The 20929-nt window shown below is 43.9% G+C and overlaps 1 protein-coding gene across 2 annotated transcripts in view; it reads right to left on the minus strand.

The window, feature by feature from the left end:
* LOC144825146 (uromodulin-like) overlaps positions 1-20929 on the minus strand; it is a 479921-nt gene that overhangs the window by 352454 nt on the left and 106538 nt on the right. The window contains exons 6-9 of one of the 2 annotated variants that reach the window (XM_078684016.1): positions 18016-18264; positions 13373-13529; positions 9709-9775; positions 2950-3597 (exon numbers count right to left, since the gene is read on the minus strand). In XM_078684016.1, the coding sequence (XP_078540142.1) occupies positions 9755-9775; positions 13373-13529; positions 18016-18264 (427 nt within the window). In that variant the 3' untranslated portion in view covers positions 2950-3597; positions 9709-9754. Of the gene's footprint in view, positions 1-2949; positions 3598-9708; positions 9776-13372; positions 13530-18015; positions 18265-20929 lie in introns of those variants that run through there. The other variant, XM_078684017.1, reaches the window with a different exon arrangement.

A 20929-nucleotide genomic window follows, 5' to 3' on the forward strand; every position in this document is an offset into this window, starting at 1 on the left:
AATACACACACACTGCTAGAAACACTTAGGTACAAACAAACACTGATAGACAGGCACAGCCATATTCACACTTTTAGACACACACACTGCTAGACACATTCAGGCACCTGACACATTCACATTAATAGACACATAGTTACACGGCTAAACACGTACACACTGCTAGAAACACCTAGTACATACAAACACTTCAACTTAGTTACAGCCATATTCACACTATTGGGGACACACACTCACGCTGCTAGATACACACATGCACCTGACACATACATGTACCTAGACACATAGTTACACTGCTAAATACACACACACACACATCTTAAAAAACACTTAGGTACACACAAACACTGCAAGTCAGGCACAGCTATATTCACTCTATTAGACACACACACTGACATACACACTGCTAGACAGGGGCACAAACAGAAAAGCTGCTAGGCACGCACAAACACGCACACACTACAATACATATGTGCATATACACACTGCTAGACACATGCACAGTCATGTACACACTGCTACACACACATATATACTCTGCTAAACATACACAAGCACAGAGATGTACACATTGCTAATCACACTCAGCACAGATACATGCCCACTCCTAAACACACCCACTTCTAAACACACATACATTTTGCAAGAGACACACATACACACTGCTATATGCAAATATGCACACTGCCACATGCACACAGACACACATTCAAACACATTGCTAGCAACACATACCTAGGCATGTAAACACTGCCAGAAACACGAATATACACAGGCACGGATACATACATAGATACTGATTGGCACCTACAGGCACACACAAACAAAGGCCAAACGATGCCTACAAACTACTACACCTACAGATGCACAGATACTAAACACTGCTAGCCCCAAACAGTCACATTTCTACACTGCCAGACACACACAGACACACACACATACGGGTACATACACACAAACACACTGATAGATCCTCATAGGGAAACATACACAGGAATAGCGACAAAAGTGTGCACTAATGGAAGTGCCCTTTTGACTGGGGAAGAGTTAGTTTGAATGCTCTAATATTAACATGTTTTGCATCGGTGCTTCCTATTACATTGAATGTGTTCTTAATACCATAAAAAACATGTTACTATCGTAAATTTAATTTTACTCTCACTGAAATAATGAAAGGCTGAATTAACCTTAAGAGGTGTTGAACCTGTGACCTACACAGTCAGTCTGGCCTGCAGGCCAGTCTGGCACTGTCAGGAGGGATAGTCTGATAGGCCTGTGTGCGGGCACATATTTGTTGGCTGTATTCTAGTCTTGTGGTTCAGTGCATGCAGTCACCCATACCTTTAAAACATCTATACAGAATTTCATTACAAGTTCTAAACTGCATCTATTTACAGAATGTGTACCACATAGGTCTCGCTTGCGGCGGTGCATGCGCTCTCACTTGCAAGGAATATTGTATACAACAAGGGGCTTGCAGCCCGGCCTTTGCTTAACATTCATTGGTTTCATCGTCATTCTTATTTGCTTACTTCCAATTGGCCATCATCTGCCGGCTACACTTTCTGTTCTTTTGGCTGGAGCATGGCCAAAGTACTGAGGGCTTCAGCGTAATTGCAGTCCTACCGCTGATTGCACTGCGATTGAGGTATATTAATTGTTATTCTTCCCCTGTCATTCCTTGTTCATGTTGTTTTTCCCTCCCTCCACCATTGACCATGTAGCTTCTTCCCTTCCACTCTCTGCTGTCTGTGTTGCTTCTTCCCTTCTCACCCCAATCACCCACTGTCTGATACAACTTCCTCCTCTTGCCCCCCATTGTCGGTGTTGCTTCTTACCCCTCTACCCTTCCGCTGTCCGTGTTCGCCATAAGAACAAAAAAGAACGATGGTGCACTTTTTTGCCCCACTGACCTTTATCTCCTATCCTCCCACTTGTTATCAGTGGTGCCTTGTTCTTTAGTTGCCTGTGCTGTTCACCCCCACCTCCCATAAGCAAAACAAGCATTTGCAATGCAATAGGTTTTGCGTTACTGAATGTTTGAGCTATTGGCATTGCAAATAATAATGTATGTTACATTTTTTTGTAAAAAAAATCTCTTCAGTAACATAAGCAATAAAAGAAACACAAAGCAAAGTAAGTGTGCAGTACCACAGGAAGTTACTAGGTGTCCCTGTGAAGTTATAAATGTATCTCTATTAGCCACAAAAAGTACTGCATCCTTAATTCAGTTATAAAAAGAAAGATTGCCGCTGAATATGGATTTCCATTTTTTTTAATTACCTATGCTACTGCTGAGATATTGTTTGATAAAAATAAAATCTAACAAACAATATCATTTGCAACACCAATAGCTCAAACCTTCACTAATGCGAGACCTGTTGCATTGCAAATGCTTGGTTAATTTGTAAGCTTCTTAATTACCATAACTGGTAGCATTATTTAAAAACTGCAGTTGTGAACCATCTGCCTTCACAACTTCTAACATGCCTAGTTATTAGAGGCCTGGTTAATTTTTTGCCCTGACTGCAACTTATTCACTCTGTGCCATGAATGGCAATGCAATATAACACCCAGAAGGAGGTTCGAGTGGCACACAGTGAATGATATTGCTCAGTCTCCAGAGTCCAGCATTCATAAAAAAACAATTTATAGCAGAAATCTGGTTCACTACATTGATTATGTATGACTTGGTTATTGGTTGTTTCTCTGGTAGGAGCCCATGTAGTCCTGGCTGCTCCCTGAAGCTGGCGCTTAGCCACAACACAGCCTCTCAGTTGTGAGAAGGCTCCACAACAAACAGTGGCTGGTCTCTGACAAAACACTTCTCCTAAGACCTTTGTTTTATTGTTGGATCCACAACACCCAGATACATGACTTCCATCCTGATACACGTGCATCAAATGGGGAAGTTGAAACAAACATGAAGAAGACGTACGCTCATTTGACTGATTTTCTTGTCACCCCTTTACTCCCATACAGTGCCATTAAGATGGTGACCCCATGCCCATGAACCGTCTAGCTACTAGTACAGCCCTAGCGCTACCAGCAATCCCGGTTTAACAGCTGCTATTCAGGATACCTCAATTCACACTAGTGTTTCAGACTCTATGTTTCTGTGTACAAACTCAAAGGTGTTTAGCAGCACCGGAGGTGTCACCAGTCGGACTACAAAAATGTTAGAATACATTTTGATTTTACATTTTGATACTTTGATTAGCTTGTGAATTAAGCCTCATATCGAAAAAAAGAAATTACCATACAAAAGTCCAAAAATGTTGTCAAGAAATAAAACCAAAATGAAGTACATTAGTCCGTCCATTTTTGTACGCCAAAGACCACTTGGTGTAGCTTGCTGTGATGTCATCAGGGAGCAAAGGTTTTTGCGATTATGTCTTGCCCCTTTGAGTTTAATGACACATGGCCATTATTTTCCACGCCGACAAGCTGCTGCTTAATTTGTGAAAAAAAGAAGTCCAAGTGCTCAAAAATGTTTGTGCTGCCACTTCTTCCAGTTGTCCACCCAGCTCCATTCCCAGTACCATCAGATTCCATTATTTGTGATGTCCATCCCCCGTATGGACACATTGAAAACAGCTAAAATCAAAAGAATAACACCGCTTTAGAATCATGACATGGATTATAGCAGTCCACTTATCTGACAACAGCAACATACATTAAAACAAAAGGTCTGTGAACAAGGAAAAGGTATAATATCTAGCAGAAACGACAATGCCTGAGCAGAAACCAAATGCCTGTACTATGAACTGTTGTCTGGTGCTCGATCGACTTCATTACAGAGGCCCACATGCATCATTGTTGGTATTTGCGATTCCTAAATTGCGAAAATTAAGGAATCGCAATTTAGAAATCGCAAATACGTATGCATTAAAAATTCGCAATATTTTTTGCGTTTTCTTATTTTTCCTTATATGCGACTCGCAATTTTGCGAATCGCAATTTTGCGAATCGCAAATAAGGAATCCCTTTACATTGATTCCTATGGGCCTAGAGGCCCATAGGAATCAATGGGTAGGCATTCTCATTTTGCGAATTCGCAATTAAGGAATCGCAAAATGAGAATGCAATTTCAATGGTGCAGGGGGGGGTCCAAAGGATCCCCCCCTGCACCCCTGAAATGTCACGTAAGTACATTTTACTCACACACATGTCCCAAGGGCATTTGTGTGTGTAAAATATAAGTTTCAAAAATGCACTTTTGTGCATTTTTGAAACTTTTCGCAATTTACCATGAAGGTTTACTTCATGGTAATTTTTCTCTTCATAATTGCGAATTCGCAATTTAAAAAAAATCATGCATAGCATTTAAGAAATCGCAAAAATTGCGATTTATTAAATGCTATCGCAATTCCAGAAATCGCAAAAATTGCGATTTATTAAATTGCGAAAAATGAAAAAAAATGATGCATCCCAAAAAAGGGATTTGCATTCGCAAACGGCCAATTTTTGCGATTTGCACCGTTTGCGTATGCAAAAACCCTTGATGCATGTGCCCCAGAGTGCTTGCATTAACTCCAGAGACCCAGTTGGGATGGAGAAACAAGCCATGAACATCAAAACTAATGAAGGTGTTTAAAACTAACACAGACAAAACTGGCAAAGGCTCCAGCAGCCGAGCATGTGAAATCACACGGAGAGCAAACATTGTACACTGAGTCCTTGTAACACTGCACCTTCGTTTCGCAGAGCTTAAACTGTACCGGAAACTCAATAAAAATGGGCCTAACGGAGTGATTGACCTGGTTCTGACTTCAGTGTCAATTGTGATTGACACATCTTTGCCTGGTGATGGTGAGATAGGACACCTGCTTCTGTGGTGCATACCTGCCGAACGTTAGTAGAACTACACAAGCACAGGACACATCTATAGGGGAACTACATTTGTCAATTGGGGTTGGAGTAACCATTAGCCTAATCTGTCACTTCACTGTAGAGCTTAATTTAACCTGGTGATTACTATCTCAGTGATAATAATTGCTTTTTGAATTTGCATTTTTCAGGACATCTCCTTAGTTGATGCCTATATCCCTATTAGTTATGTGAATATACGCTGGCACTCTTTATGGCACCTCTGCAGAGCTCATCCTGGTATATCTACACATACCCGTACCCAAGTCAAATGCCAACACGTACAGCAAACAGCAGCATCTTAGAGTGTGTGTTACACTGTGCAACATTTACAAACTTTTAATCCTGTTTTCTTGATAGATATCAACTGGCATATAAATACCAGAATGCACATGTAAATTCTGAACTGAATGTATCACACACACATGAATATGGGACTCTTAAGAGCTCTATTTCACTGGCAGTCAAGAGTCCAACCCCTAAGTTCTCTGACGATGTGAGCTACTCTGGGCTTTTTGATTACCACTGGAAAATAAAATACTCACCTCTAGGCATTGGCTCTCTGGATTGCTTGTAATGTTTGTATGTCAATCGGGCCCTGTTTCCACACACTTCACTGCTGCTCAAACAGTGCCGGAATCACTGGACTGTGGGAGATTCAGATTTGTGAGGCACACTGGAAACTCACTGCCAAACATGGTCTACTCTGCTCCTGCTCCATGCACACCCCGGGGATGGAAGGTCACAGCAGGTCATCCAGGCACTGGTGAGGTCATTATTCAGTCCAGACCTGGTATCCGGATGCCCAATGTTCGTTGCCTTTGCTCAGCTGCCTTGCCTGCTGCACAGTAGCTGTCCCAGTAATGCTACCAGAATCCTTCAGCTCAGCAATTGGAGAGTGGAAGCGGCTTAACGCTTAATTGATGGGGCCCGACTGTAGAATCTGCAACGAGAGCCACCAGTTCCTCCATATGTTACAGAGTCTAGTCGGCCTAGATGAATGGGGTGCCGTAGAAGGTGTGCGGCCTGCTGTGAACCATGAGCGCCACATGTCGCTGGCAGTTGTAGGCAGAAAAGCGAAAGCAAAGTTTGCGCTTGTACTTTTTCCTCATGTGCCTTTCTGTTACGTTTGCCTGTGCTTTCACAGCCTACCTTGCCTACGTTTAGCGATGATCCAGCACTCATCTGAAACCTTCCAATAGGAGGGCGAAGACACGCTGCATCAAGCAAGGACATGGATGATTGGATGCGCAAACCCTGCTCTGTTTATTCAGTGATTGATGAGGGCCGAGTCACGAAGGCATGATGGCATCACTTACAGATCTAACCTCTGGGGTGTTTGAGAAGGGCTCGTGTACTGGCCGCGCTGCTCGAGAACTAAGTTTTTCAAAACATATATGGACGGCTGCAGATTTAGTGACACTTGTTGACTGGAAGGGATAAAAACAAACTGAGAAGGCACAAAGGGAGACGCATTGATGCGAGAGAAATGTATTCATTGAAGTGAACCTATACAAATATAGGGTGTTTACTCTCTACACCCCAGAGCGCTTTTTACCTAAGACAAAGACAACTGAGGTTATACCTACAAACGAAATTCAAGGAGTAACAGCTTAACATAGGCATAGTCTACAGTACCACCCCCGACATCACTTGAAATCTAAAGAGAAGGGGTTTATCCTAAACAGACTAATAAGGATATCCACACAGAGTATAAAAAGTTTTTTGAGTAAAGATTGGGGATTCTGCTAAGAGGTCCTGAGGAAGGTGGTCCCACTCCACCGAAACGCGTCGACCTTGTGTACTCATCACAAAACAATCTGTGATTCCTCCGATACAGAATTAAGTATGAATGTTGAATGGATGAAAGTGTATGTTTGATATTGTGATATTTATGATATTCTCTCTGTTGGATATCTGTGTATTAAATTTTCTGAAGTTGAAGTTTATATAAAAATGTGTGGAAAAACAATGTTTCAAAGTAAATAAGAATAATACTAAGCAATAACAAAAAACAAAAAAATGAGAATATAAAATAATAAAATACTCTAAAAGAGAAAAAATGTTCACCTTGTGTTGATAAACTTTTTTGAAAGTAGTTATGTTGTAATTTGTTAAAATTAGAAGGTCGAGAGGGAAGTTCTGTGTTTTTGATATCACTTACAGAATAAAAATACACACTCACAATGCCTGAACAGTAATGCCAGTCAGTGAAAGCAGTGGGCCGGTCAGTGAAAACGGTGGGTCAGTCTGTGGAGACATATCAGGGATTCTCTCAGGCAGTTATATTTGCAGGTATGTTTATTTTAAACAGTTATCAGAAATTCTGACTGCAAGGAAAGGAATTTATAGTACCGGCTCTCTGAAATAAGTACTGGTGCTGAGCACTGGAAAGCCCTGGCACAAATTAAGCAAGCCCAACAGAAAACAAAGGGCATTCAAAATTTGGCTACATTCAAGAGGGACGAGAAGATCTTCCTAACAAGCAAGTTCCTTCCCTAGACAAGACTGTCGAATAGCCCTGTATTGTATAGATACAGCCTGCACAAAATGACCACAAAAACATTTACGATGGTAAAGATAAAATTACCAGTTATCTGCGGAAAATCTCTTTAACTGTTCAGTACCACAATTAATGGATTGTTGTAGTACTGATGTAAAACATTCAAAAGTCACACATCTGAACTATGTTGTATGATACCAATGTGTACACCTTGTACTCTAAACAGTTCTTACACATGTTTTGTGTAACTGGTAAGATAGACATGTACCAGATTCATATATATATATATATAAATATATATATTACTGCTGCTATAACAGTGTAATCTAATCTGTACCCATTGTAAATATGAAGCGCTATATAATACTCTATAAATAAATAAATAAATAAAACATGTTGTAACATTTGGTAAATGGCATACAAATGCCTGGGAGGAAATAGATCTGCGATACCTGTGTAAATCATCTATGATATTTTAAGATTCCCAGCATGTGGATCCATGTTTTCCCCTACAGAGATCCAAGTGACAGGGTGAGAGCCAGTGAGCCACGTTTGGAAGAAAGCCTCCCCAGCAGGCCAAACAGTCCTTGACGGTATTGTGGGACTGCTGTCACAAATGTGGTATACTAGAAATATAGCTCCCATACCTGTAGCATATTGTCAATACCAACTTTAAAAAAAAAATCCATGTAATATAGGAGTCTTCTCCTCGTATAGCAAGGACAACTTGAGACTTTTCTGTTCATGACCACCATGGTTTACAAGGCTGTCTTACCCCCGAGGGCCAGCACTGGAAATAGTACCAAGGCAGCAGCCATAAATCAGATGGGGGATCTGATACCATTGCTGGCGGCATCATCTCCACAGCATCAGTGTTCCCCATTGTGTAGCCAGTGGTGGACCCTCACCCGGAAACACTCTCTTCCCCATGCTCAAAAGGAGGCTAGAGGAGGATGTATGTCATTAGAGTGCATACTAATACCACACGTGCCATTACAACGCGGGTATTACTACACAATGTCAATGACAACGACATGCCATTACATCGCATACTTTCACCATGAGTATGCCTTTACAATGCAAAGGCATGCGTGGTAAAGCTATACTCGTGGTTAAAGTTGCAAGGTAAGTGACAATCCTACCCCAACACCTACACAACACACTACTCCCACCCCTAACCCTAAAACACTATGGCACTCCAACACTACCCATATTATTCCCACCCCTACACTACCCTAAACCCTAAAACACTACTACCCTACAACACTACCCACACTACTCCCACCCCGACACTACCCTAAACCCTAAAACACTACCCACACTACTCCCACCCCTACACTACCCTAAACCCTAAAACACTACTACACTACAACACAACCCACACTACTCCCACCCCTACACTACCCTAAACCCTAAAACACTACTGCACTACAACACTGCCCACACTACTCCCACCCCTACACTACCCTAAACCCCAAAACACTACCAACACTACTCCCACCCATACACTACCCCAACCCTAAAACACAACTACACCACAACACTACCCACACTACTCCAACCCCTACACTACCCCTAACCCTAAAACACTACTACACTACAACACTACCCACACTACTCCCACCCCTACACTACACTAAACCCTAAAACCTCCACCCCAAGCACAATCAACCTTACCTCTTTCCTCGTGGTTCCAGCGTCGCCGTCTCTGCTCCCTGCTCCTGCTTTCCGTGTCGTCAGAGGTGCACAGTCGTTGTGAGGAAACAGCCTCCGTTTCCTCACAACGCTGTGGATAGCCATTACATTGCATGTGTTGTAAAAGCGCATGCGATGTAATGGTATGCGTACCTTTTACTATGCGTTGTAACATCGCATGCATTGTAACACATGTGATGTAATAGCAACGCGTAGTAAAAGTTGCGTTGTAATGGCTGTTCCCCCTAGAGGAGGCCAGAGAATACAGAGAATTGTGGGGTGGACATCAGAATTTTTAGATGGAAGTCGTGTTACAACCTTTGTCTAAATCAGGCCGAGAAGGTGAGTCTCCAACAGCGGTATCAATTCTTCATGAGCAAACACCGTCATGTTCCAGTGCAGGAGGAAGCTAACATGGCACTGGTTGTGTCCCTGCACCACAGCCAGGCCCGGGTTTACATTACGTATTTACATTGCATACATCTGTAATAGCGGATCAGTAGGTTAATTGTAATTGTACTTTTTTTTTAATGTTTGCATTTATTGAAACAAAAAAGTAAGCTGTTTTGGACAGCTTCCACTATAGCTGTCTGTCATTCACCCTGTGGAAACATGAACTTTCGGAAAATAAGGTTACACACCTCCTTGAAAAGGTCCACCAGACAATAAGACAGAACTGTCTCTGATTCAGCTGCTGCTGCCGCAGGTCTGCAAAGCAAAAGAGGGAATTAAACAGCAGCATTCTCTCCAGTGGATAATGATACAGAACTATCAATCAGTGACCAAAGGAGGATCGTACAATCAACCACCAACAGAGTAAGATATGCTATTAACCCCTTGCACGCTGATGACGGAACCGCTCCGTCATCAGCTGCGGGTGCGCTGTGCTGATGACAGAGCGGTTCCGTCATGGCCCGCTCGCCGCTCATGCGCGGCGCGAATTCCGCGCCTGCGCTGAGCGTTCTATTGAGCGGGGCGGGCCATGACGGAACCGCTCCGTCACAAGCACAGCCCAACCGTGGCTGGTGACGGTGCGGTTCCGTCACCAGCATGCGGCCACCGCGGGGCCGCCCCGCCCCCTTAGCACTGCGGCGGAATAGCCGCCGCAGTGAAGGGGTTAATCCACCACCACTATAATACACCACGGAGGACAACACATGCCTGCCATTCACAATTACACCGTGAAGGGAATGCAAAATAAACTTGGCAATCAGCCATTAATTCAGGACATTATGCAGCCACCCACCAGCCATCATTACATTAGGACATTAGGAGAGGACCACACATACCTACCAGGTTAACACATGGCTGTCAAATACTCATCAGTGCAGGACAGGAGATGATTATCCATCAACCAATGCAGGTGGTCAACAGCACCTATCCATCCATCAATGAAGTACAACACATGCTTACCAATCCGCCATCAAGAGAGGGCAGCACACAGCTATCCGTCAATGGTCAAAGCGTAAGAATGGCACAAAAGCACCAACAGAGGAGAGCACATGCCTATGAATCCGCCATCAGTGAATCAGTGGAGGGCAGCACTAACCTATGGATCAGATATCAGTGGAGCACAGTGCGCCTATCAACGGTCTATCACAAGAGAAAAGATGGCGCTCATTGGTCAGTGTTTAGGGAGTACATGCTACAGACGGGTAGGAGTTTTGAGATTGGTCAGGAATGGCTGTGGTTGCAGTAGTACACCTGGGGGGAGGGCTTGAACACTTAACAGAAGGAAGTTGCTGGGCAAGGAGGTATGTTGTGGTATCTGGCACGGTTTGCTGTTCGACTGTCCCCAGTGATATAAGAGGAGTCGTGCCCAGAAGCGAGGGGGTGCAGGGGGTGTAAGTGTCGGAGAAGGAGGGTTATGAGTGACTGTTAGGTGAGTTCCCCTACATCAGCACAGCACCCCTAAGGATGGGAGTCCTCGATTACACTGCACTGACCCTGACCAATTCCTCACCCCCCAGTTTGGTTGTTCGAACCCACGCTCTTCCTAGTCAGGCCCGGTTCTAGCGGGTGGGCCGGGTGGGCCAGGCCCACCCAAACATGAGCTAGGCCCACCCAAACGGGATCCTTGGCCCTCAGCAGTGAGGGCTTGAAGGCAGGCGTGCAACGCACAGGTCGTGTGTGTCAGCCCGGGCCGAGACAGCTTCCCGGGCGGGCCGAGACAGCTTCCCGGGCGCACACACAGAGACAGTTTTAGAGATTATCGCAGCCGCACCAGAGTACTTAACAGGTCTTTAAAGACCGTTAACACGGCTTTGTTTATTTTGTCACCCCTTCATCTCTCCATGGCGAAAGGTGACACATCCTTTCTTTGACACTGGTAACCTTTGATAACCTTTGCCTACTATCCTGCTGTTGATATTCCTTTTTCTAAGCAGCAGGAGAAAAGAAGTTTGTTTATTCCTAGTCACCTTTTCTAACCCCTGCAGCGGCTTATCACACCAGGCTGTGACACAAAATTTGAGGAATGGAGTAGGTAAGAGAATGTGTTACTACACTTTTTAAATTCTACATAGGCCCATCAGGACACATACTTACTGTGTGCTTCATTTAAACAGTTTTTATCATTATCATGGCTGATGCAGGACAACAATAAGACAATACAAAATGCCCAGATAACCCTGGTGATTAATGATCCTGCTGGACAGCAATCATTTGTCTGTTAGTAGTTTTTAAATGCAGATGAACTGTATTTTATGTGAATAGCTCAGTGGGTTACTGCCTTTGTCACAGAGATCCTTGTGTTACTTGCAGTACAGAAGTTACAGTCCTAACATAGGACAGTGACCAATGAACGGTCAACAAAGAGCTGCATACAAACATGAATGGTACAGTTAGAACTTTGTTTTTTTTGTTTTGTGATATAGTTAGAACTCCCCCAGTCTTTCATTATTGTAATATTGCTTAAATGAGTATGTTTGGGCAGATATACATTTTTATCAGTAAAGCTGACCCCCATGGAATACTCTTTAAATCCTATGGTTGTGTATCCCAAGACCAGCCCCTTTTAAAATATACTGCCCACCAGTATGGATGACATGTGATTCATACACCTTGTAATCCTCATTGGCTTATGTGACATTCCCTGTAGACTAATTTACATACTTGTATGATTCATTGTCTCTGTATAATGTGTGCTTGGTGTAAAGTACTGACACACACTACACTGATAGGAGTAGCACTATACAACAAATGAAATGCATATGAGAGAGGGGTATGTAAAGATGAGGGGCACTGTTGGAGGGTGGCAGTGAGGGAATCCGAGGAAGAGGTCATGGGGTGGAGGGGGAGCTAGGGAGAGCTGAAGGGCACTGGTGGAGCGTGGTAGTGAGGGAGTCAGATGAGGAGGTCATGAGGGGGAGGGGTTACAGAGAGATAAGGGGTACTGGTCACCGAGGAGGTCATGAGGGGAGGGGCTATGGGGATATGAGGGGCACTTGTGGCGTGAGGCAGTGAGGAAATCCGAGGAGGAGGTCAATAGAGGGGTCATGGAGGGATGAGGGGCACTGTTGGAAGGTGGTAGTAAAGGTATTTACGGAGAAAGAGGTTATTGGTGTGGCGCCAACAAAGACTTTCACATTAGTGCTAAAGCCGGCCCTGTCATGGCGTTTGTTTATTTAATTAGCAGTCGGGTCATAAGGGCTTCTGTGGAACATACTTTAAAGTGCATGCTAATTATATTTACTGCTATATTCAATGTTTAAAGTTTGAAGGTCTTTTTTCTAATGTTTTACCTGGAAAAATTAAAGTGGAGCCCGATGGTGCCTGATATGGGGCTGGGGCCCAAGGTCAGCTGTGTGAAGAGGTGCACTGGAGAGGAGTAGTGGATATTCAAGCCTGTAAGGGAGTGCGTTGCAGAGTCTGGGGTCAGGTGGAGGTAGTAATAAAGAGGGATTCTTCCTGAAGGCTCGCACAGAGGGAGCCCGAGAAGTGTCACTTGCCTGATATTCCCACCTCAGAAACCTCCTCTTCCCATCAAAAGAACATTACATGGAAAAAACACTTTTTGAGGGTGATAACATTTAGAAAGAGATTTGGAAAAGAGTGCGTTTTACTGGGCCTTGTAAGACTAAGAAGATATAAAGGAGGGCTCTGAAGCAGGCCTGCCCAGAAATATATGCGACAAACCGAGCCCGAGTGGCCCACCCGAATGCACCCTTGGCCCACCCAAATAGAAATTCCTGGAGCCGGGCCTGTTCCTAGTTGCCATTCTCACCACCATCTTCCTTTTCCCTGCCTGAATGCGCATGGAGCGAGGGGCGCAGCGCGGCTCAGGCCTCAGTCACGGGTCCTTACCTGGTTACAGGGGTTGCTGGTACAGATCTCCACCAGAGCGTGGAGGTAGAGGCTGTCCGTGCCCATGATCTGGAATGTATCAATCTTAAATCGAGCCTCGGTGTCCTTGCCGTTCTTCACGATGGTCAATAAGTCACCCAGCTGAGCACTGGGGCACCTGCGGAGGAGGCAGAAGAGGGGGTTAGAAGGGGATCCATCCAGACACTCGCCACAGGCCCTACTCTGATCCTGGTGTCCTGATTCCCAGCTGCTATAGCCCACCCACAGTCTCTATTTACAGTCTCTGTGCTGCCGATGCCCACTCTGCAAGGCTTGGTCGGGATAATGAGGGGCCGGGGAAAACCCGAAGCAAGGTTTGGGCCCTGCTTATGACGCAGCTCCTTCTGTGCCCCACTCACAAGACGAAGTCACTGCAGGATCAACGAAGGGTCTGCTTCAACCCACAGGCAGAAAAAGATGGGAGACATTTAAGCTAATGCTGCAGGAACACTGAGCCCAGTGAAATGGATGCAAAAAAGAACACAACTTACTTTTTTCTATTCTCAAAGTGCAGCCCCGGGAATAAAAGGATAAAAATATGAAAAATAAATAAGTAACTAAATAAAGCAAGACAGAGTGGTCGCAAAGTGGCCAGATGTATTTTATTCACACACAAACACATTAGCGCCACTTTACAGACTTTGCCAGTGAAGTACTACTTTTGCTTTCTTGTCTTTCTTTGAACAGCATTGTTTCCTCTGGGCAGGGAACTAGTGCACCAATCCTAGAGGTACTGCAATGAGTGGATTGGAAAACAAAATGTGTACTGCGGCTCTGTGTTCAGGGATGTGGTCTTTTTACCATACTGCTTGCGTTTTGTACGGATATAAACACTGGACATTGAAATGGGTCCATTCAGAGCTCTGTAGTCATGTTTTAACTTTTCAGGTGAAAGCATTCACTGATTTGTGAATAGTGGGTGTAAAAGAGTTAAGGTAACCATGTTGTTCCTGTTTACATTTCAGATGTTTTACTTAATTGTGCATTCCATATGAGTGTTTGCTTTTTCCAGGATGTTGTTACTTTTTTTTGTAGGCAGCATTTTGCTCTTGTCTAATGCGTAATTTAGATTGAGCTGCATCCATGAGTTTATAGCGGGGCACAATTGGTTTGTAGTTGAAGGCAGTGCCAGTTTCTCTCAGTGGGGCAGTATGGTGTTCATTGGGGGAGAGGATATGACACTACGGTCTGAGCTGCTGAATTTTGAGCTGGGGAACCAGGTTCAGCCTTCATGACCAGTCCACAAGATCACTCTCCTGAGGGAGAATATTTCCATGCTAGACCTTAGAAGGCCTGCAAGACCTTAGAAGCTCTGGTGTCACTGGTGTCAGAGCACCAGCGGATGGACCACAGTGGGGGCAAGTGTGGTTAACCTTCAAGGTTTGTCCACCACAATACATACTGAAGTTCACCGCCAGTTGTGTGGGCAGGCCCATGAAGCAGCATAACCTAGAGCAACAGTTACTCTGTCACTGAGTTCACAGGACCCTTGAGAAGGCCGGCTCTTGGGCTGTGCAACCGGCGTGATCGCACTGGGCGCTGACTTTGGGTGGGGGCATCGTGCTTGCAAGTATATCATGGTTCAAAAGCACTTGCTGCCACCTTTCTGGACTCCAGCAATTTTCGGCAACAATAAAAATGTCATGATAACTGGTAAATAATGTTCTTCCTACGGAGAGATCAGAGTTTTGTCTATTGGAAGTTTTAACTCATGGAAAGGTAGCACAGGTGAAAATGTGCCTGCTGCAAAGATGCAGATCACAAAATGCACATAATTAAATAGGTCAGTGCTTTTGTCATAGAGATCCTTTGTTACTTGCAGTTTATAAGTTAAAATCATAACATAGAACAGTGAGCTATTAACTGTCATCTAAGAGCTAAATACAAACTGCAAGGTATAAATTAGAGCGTTATGTTTTTCCCCCATTCTTTGATTATCCTAATGTTGCAAAAAGTGTTCTTTTGGATAGACATCAATTCTGATTATTATATAAACATCTGTTTAATAAAAAAAATTGTGAAATTAAAGAGAACCCCCGACCATGGCATTACGTTCAAAATTCTGAGTTTGTTTTTCTCCAGACCAATCACTATTAAACTATACGGCCCTTGAGGCCAGCCACCCTTACCCATTGGTACCTCCTTTGCTTTGTTTCAGCAGTAGTAGCTGCAACTCACCAGGGATCAAAACTGCAGGATTTGCACACACACCAAACTAAGTTCACAAACTTCACAGTTTCTCTGCTTCATTCACAAGCACTTTTAACATGTGCTGCTTGCTTTGGGGGCACTGGAATGGTGCAGCAAAGGAGAACAAAATTATGTCCCGGTGTTAACTAAATTATGTAGTAAAAAAAAGGCTGCAGCATAATGCAGTGTATTTTCTGACATTTTAATATTTTGACATTTTACACATGCTAACAGTCTCTGGAAAGGTTTTGCCTTAGTTATCAGTACCAGTGTAACATAAAAATGCAGCAGTGAGAAAGGAGACCAGTCAACCTTTGCAAAGGGCCCTCCACTTTGCAGCAACACATCACATTTTTCAGGAAACTTTTGATCCGTTTTGGCTACAAGCTATTTTTTTGTTGAAATTGTCAGATTATGCAGCAGATCTTGAATTATGTGGCAAATATGGCACAGCCATAATTATATAGAAATATTTTGCCATTCATGTTTGAACTGCTCTTGTGGAAAAAGGGAGAAGTGCTGATGACAGAAACTCCATGGCTCGGAGACAAATGGCTTGTGCTTCCACTTGTAAGCGTATTTGGGAAATTCTGTGATTGGAAACATATCCTACTTTTTGAATGTATTTTAATGTCAATAACTTATATTAAACCTAAAATACTTATGTGGCCCCAGTGATTGAATTAAATAACATAATAAGCTGTAAATGGGCAGTGAAATGCCAAACGTATACTAAAAATTGGGATGTTTTGTGCTTTCTGGCCACACCTCTGACTCTGCCCACTGATCAAATCCTTGGGTTATTTCTGCCCTCTGGTTCTCCACCCACAGTTCCCCTACTTTTTTTCCCCCACTTCGACCACTGTTTCGGTGAGTATCATATACTTAACACTACACAGAGTTCACGGTGCAGCAACAGCGAGGATAGGTTACGTCACTTCGAACTACAGGGACAATTCCTCTCACACTACAGGAACAGCGAAGGAGATTTTCCACCTTGCACTGCAAGTACAGTGAGGGAGATACTTCACCTCACAATGTAGGGTCAGTGAGAGGGATACCTCACCTCACACTGCAGGGACAGCAAGGGAGACACTTCACCTCACAATGCAGGGTCAGTGAGAGGGATACCTCGCCTCACACTGTAAGGACAGCAAGAGAGACACTTCACCTCACAATGCAGGGTCAGTGAGAGGGATACCTCATCTCTCACTGCAGGGACAGCAAGGGAGACACTTCACCTCACAATGCAGGGTCAGTGAGAGGGATACCTCACCTCACACTGCAGGGACAGCATAGGAGACACTTCACTTCACAATGCAGGGTCAGTGAGAGGGATACCTCGCCTCACACTGTAGGGACAGCAATGAGAAGCTTCAATTCGCACCACAGGAACAGCATTGGATGGGCTTGTTGCAAAAACACTAGGAATAGGCCACCTCACCATATACTGCAAGAAAGAGGAGTGTTTCACCTCATATTGCAGAAACTGCACGTGCATTATCCCTCCCCCAGGGTACAAGTCTAGAGTGGGAGTGAGTGGGAGGCACCGTTGCACTATTTTTAAAGATTGGACGCTTCTCTTCAAGCTGAGGGCAGGTGATATATGTACCCATTGATGTTCATAGGGTCTTGATGTCACCTTATGCCCTACCACAAAAGTTGTACATACAATAAAGATATACTGCCTCAGACTTTCGTACACTTTCAGTCTGACCTCACGCCAGACGGTCTAAATCTGTCTCGGAGGTTCTTAATTACCACAAAGCCAATGTCTTTTAATAAAAAGCACATTATATTTACTAGTATCAGCCTTTTCTTAAGAAATGTTACAACTTTTAGTGATTTAGTTCCTAACCCAACTTGTTTTTGTTTGTATGTGAAAACATGCAGATGATTTACCAAGAATTAAATTGAATTTTACAAAGTGATTTCCGCATTTCTTTATGTGACTTGGCACATAAAGCGCTCATACTGTTCGTAGGCCACGTCGGAGCACTATTATAAAACAAAACACGACTACAATCCTCATGCACTAGGCCAGATTTGTAATCTTTCACAGTTTCCTTTCACTTCATTTGTCATCCCTGATATGACACGATGCGTTTGTAACATAAACTGTAACAGTTCAAGAGGTGTTGCTTCTTAAGTAGATTCCATATTCCTTAATTTAAGTTTGAGTATCAGGTATCCACTCTTGAACTGTGGCTTCAGTTACCCACCCCCGCATCCCCTCCCCTCCTCGCTCCATATCTCCTTGACAGGGACACGTTTGAAGGAGACCTGCTCACCTTCTCCTGAGCCAATGCCTTCACTTGGGCAGCCTTCCCTACCTACCACAAGCGGCGGGCCCGCTCCTGACCCCAGGGCCCTGCTCCTGATAGGCTCTCATGTGTTTCTCTTCCGGTACTCACTTGTTAGTGATAATGTCGTAGGACTGGGCGGCGTTGGGGTCACTGGTCCCTGTGGCGTACAGACGCGTCACCAAAACTGAGAATCTTGTTGCATCGAGGTCTGGTATCGACACAGAAACATACAGGGGGTCCTGAACATTGACAGTCATTGTTGCATCGGTGTAAGGGATGGTGAAGGAGGAATCTGTGTAGGCGACCATGAAAACCATCACTGCACCAGCCCCTCCAGGGAGTGGGATGTCTATCGGACTGAAATAGTAAAAAACAAGAGTGATTTGTCACTACTGCTGCTGAATGCGCCACAGACATCTTTTGTCTCATGTTCTGGCAATCGGACACCACCCGCTGCAGCCAGGCAATATCGGTGTACAAACCCCCACAACTCCTTCACAAGGACCCTCACAGCTCCTTCACAAGGCCCCTCACAGCTCCTTCACAACTATCCTCACAGCTCCTTCACAAGGGGTGTCCAAGGTAGGTCCGGAACAGCTTAATCTAAAGAATAATATTGTGATATCCACAGAAGAAAATGTATATGTAAATAATCTTCATGGAAATCATTGATGTAGTAAGTACTTAGCCAGAAAACACTGGCATAGATCCGACACTCCTGTGTCTACGATGCACACACCCAATCCCCCACACACAGCATGACAGATCAACTATGTTCTTCTTCAGGGGCGGGTTCTAAAGAGCTGGGTCCTTTTGTCCGTGGTGGGGATTACAGTTTTTCAGGACTTTTAAATGTCCCACTGGGGAAAAACAAAGACTTTGTTTAAATTAATCACCAGTTAAAACCAAAAACCACCGACTGGAAGCTACAGTGAAATCAAGTGATGTGTTCCAAATAGCAGGTCAATAGGGCCCAGAATTCCTTAGGAGAGGCGCTAGATCCAGAACCATTTGTACTGGCATACCAGCACTTTCACCACGACACTTAGGGGAGAAGGGGCATGGGCTGTAAATATAAAGCCTGGGATAGAGCCATTCACATGCCAAGAGTCAATTCCAATGCAGGAGGGCCCCATCCAGGCCACATTGCAGGACAAATACTGAATGTATAGATGATTCCCTTTTAGACATTTTGCATGTAAATATGTCTTATGTCATTATTATGGCAATATCTGGCATGGACCAGGGTTGGACACTGCTTACCTACTTCTGCTAGTTCTTATCGATAAAGTTGTGCTTCTAACTGAATTTAGTATTAACAATCCTTTTTGAACAGACAAAGAACAACACACGACTTCAATTGACTTGTAAAAACATAACAGCAGTGTGTCATTACCTTCCTATAGATTATTATCAATTAAAATGTTATGCTGTTGTACATTTTAAACAAAGACATGTGTTCTTCCGCTGCAGTGCTATTGAAGGCAATTGAGCATAAGTTTGGCGAGAGCAAGAAGGGGCCACTATTTAAGATTGAACCAAGAAAGAGAATTCGAGTAAAATTAAACCGTTATGAACAAACCATCTTTTTTGTTTAAATATCCAATAGGACACTGGTTAACTAGTTTCCACCCAAACGCCATATTGGATTGCATATTACCACAACGCCAAGCCTTCAGCTGGAAGACTTCAGCTGGAACCAGATTACATTGCAGCTCACTGTAACAAAGCAATCTTACACTGACATTTCCACTAACTCACAAGTGCAGAAACATTTGCAGTAACTGACCAATGAAGATATGATATAATCTATTCAAACTGAGGTAAATGTCCCCCCAGTGTCCACTGATGTATATTTTGTTTTTGCACTGGCTGATCAGAGAAACTGTTGATGGAGCAAGGACTCGCATATGAAGCGACTTGCTTGTTTTCAAGAACCTCGAAATAACGTCAACGAATTAACAAATATGTTTGTCTTACTAATTTGTCCCTTTTTCTTAATTATTGGGTATCCGAGAGAAGCTTGCTTATGTGTTTTCTAATACTAATACGCTTGCAAATAAAATGGCTGCTGCTACACGGGAATTTCTACTGCGCATGCGTCTGTCATACCCACGTGACATGACGTACTCGCAGCTTTGGAGGGAATCTGTTGCTTCTGCGCACTAGAGTTAATATGGCTGCTTCGTGTTCTCACATGCGAGAAGCTTGCACTGCTGCTTTTGCTAAGCTGTTCGTTCCGCTTAATCCTAATACTATAGCTTATTATAAAGTAATGGGTATAGTGTAGAGATTCATGGTATACAGTGTATTCATTTATTCTGTGTGCTAAAACTGTTTCTTTTCCATTTCATGTTGCACTTCGAAACTTGGCCTGTTGTATAATGCTGTACTCCATTTTGATTGACACTGCGTCTGCGCGAGATTCGCAGGTCTCCAGAGCAGTGACCTTTGGATTTTAGCCAAGGCGCTGACTGGCTGAGAAGATGCCCCTGGGAACCTCACCTAATGAACTCTGGAAAATTACAATGTATTTGTGAATAGAACATCCATTGTTTTACGAGTTGAAGACTTCATGAGAACCTGAACTTGATGGGCGTGAACATAAATTTGAATAGGAGACGGCAAAATTCGAAATATTAGGTGGTGTGATGACCTGTCCTCTTCTTTTGTCCAATCGAAATTGGGGATTCGTACACTTGCAACATTGGGGGGTGGTACACTGACCTGGAAAATAGTATAACTAGCCTAGGTTTAGCTAGAGAAATTGTCCGACTTGTCCGAATAGCTGACCTGTCACTGACCCGACGCACTCAATAGGGGACTAAGAGCAGAGGGCTGCAGAGCACTCTGTCAGACAGACTCGCTGACCCAATCGGGGTTCGGGGAAGGTGAAGTGCTGGCGAAGCACTTTGCTGGTATATGCTGTAACCCAGTCAGGGGTTTTGGCTGATTCCTTGCAGAGAGGGAGTAGCGCAGGCATTGTAACTGAACTGCGGGTGCTGGTCTTAACCTTTGATGG

This window comes from Lissotriton helveticus, chromosome 3_1 (assembly GCF_964261635.1).
Source record: "Lissotriton helveticus chromosome 3_1, aLisHel1.1, whole genome shotgun sequence".
NCBI lineage: Eukaryota > Metazoa > Chordata > Amphibia > Caudata > Salamandridae > Lissotriton > Lissotriton helveticus.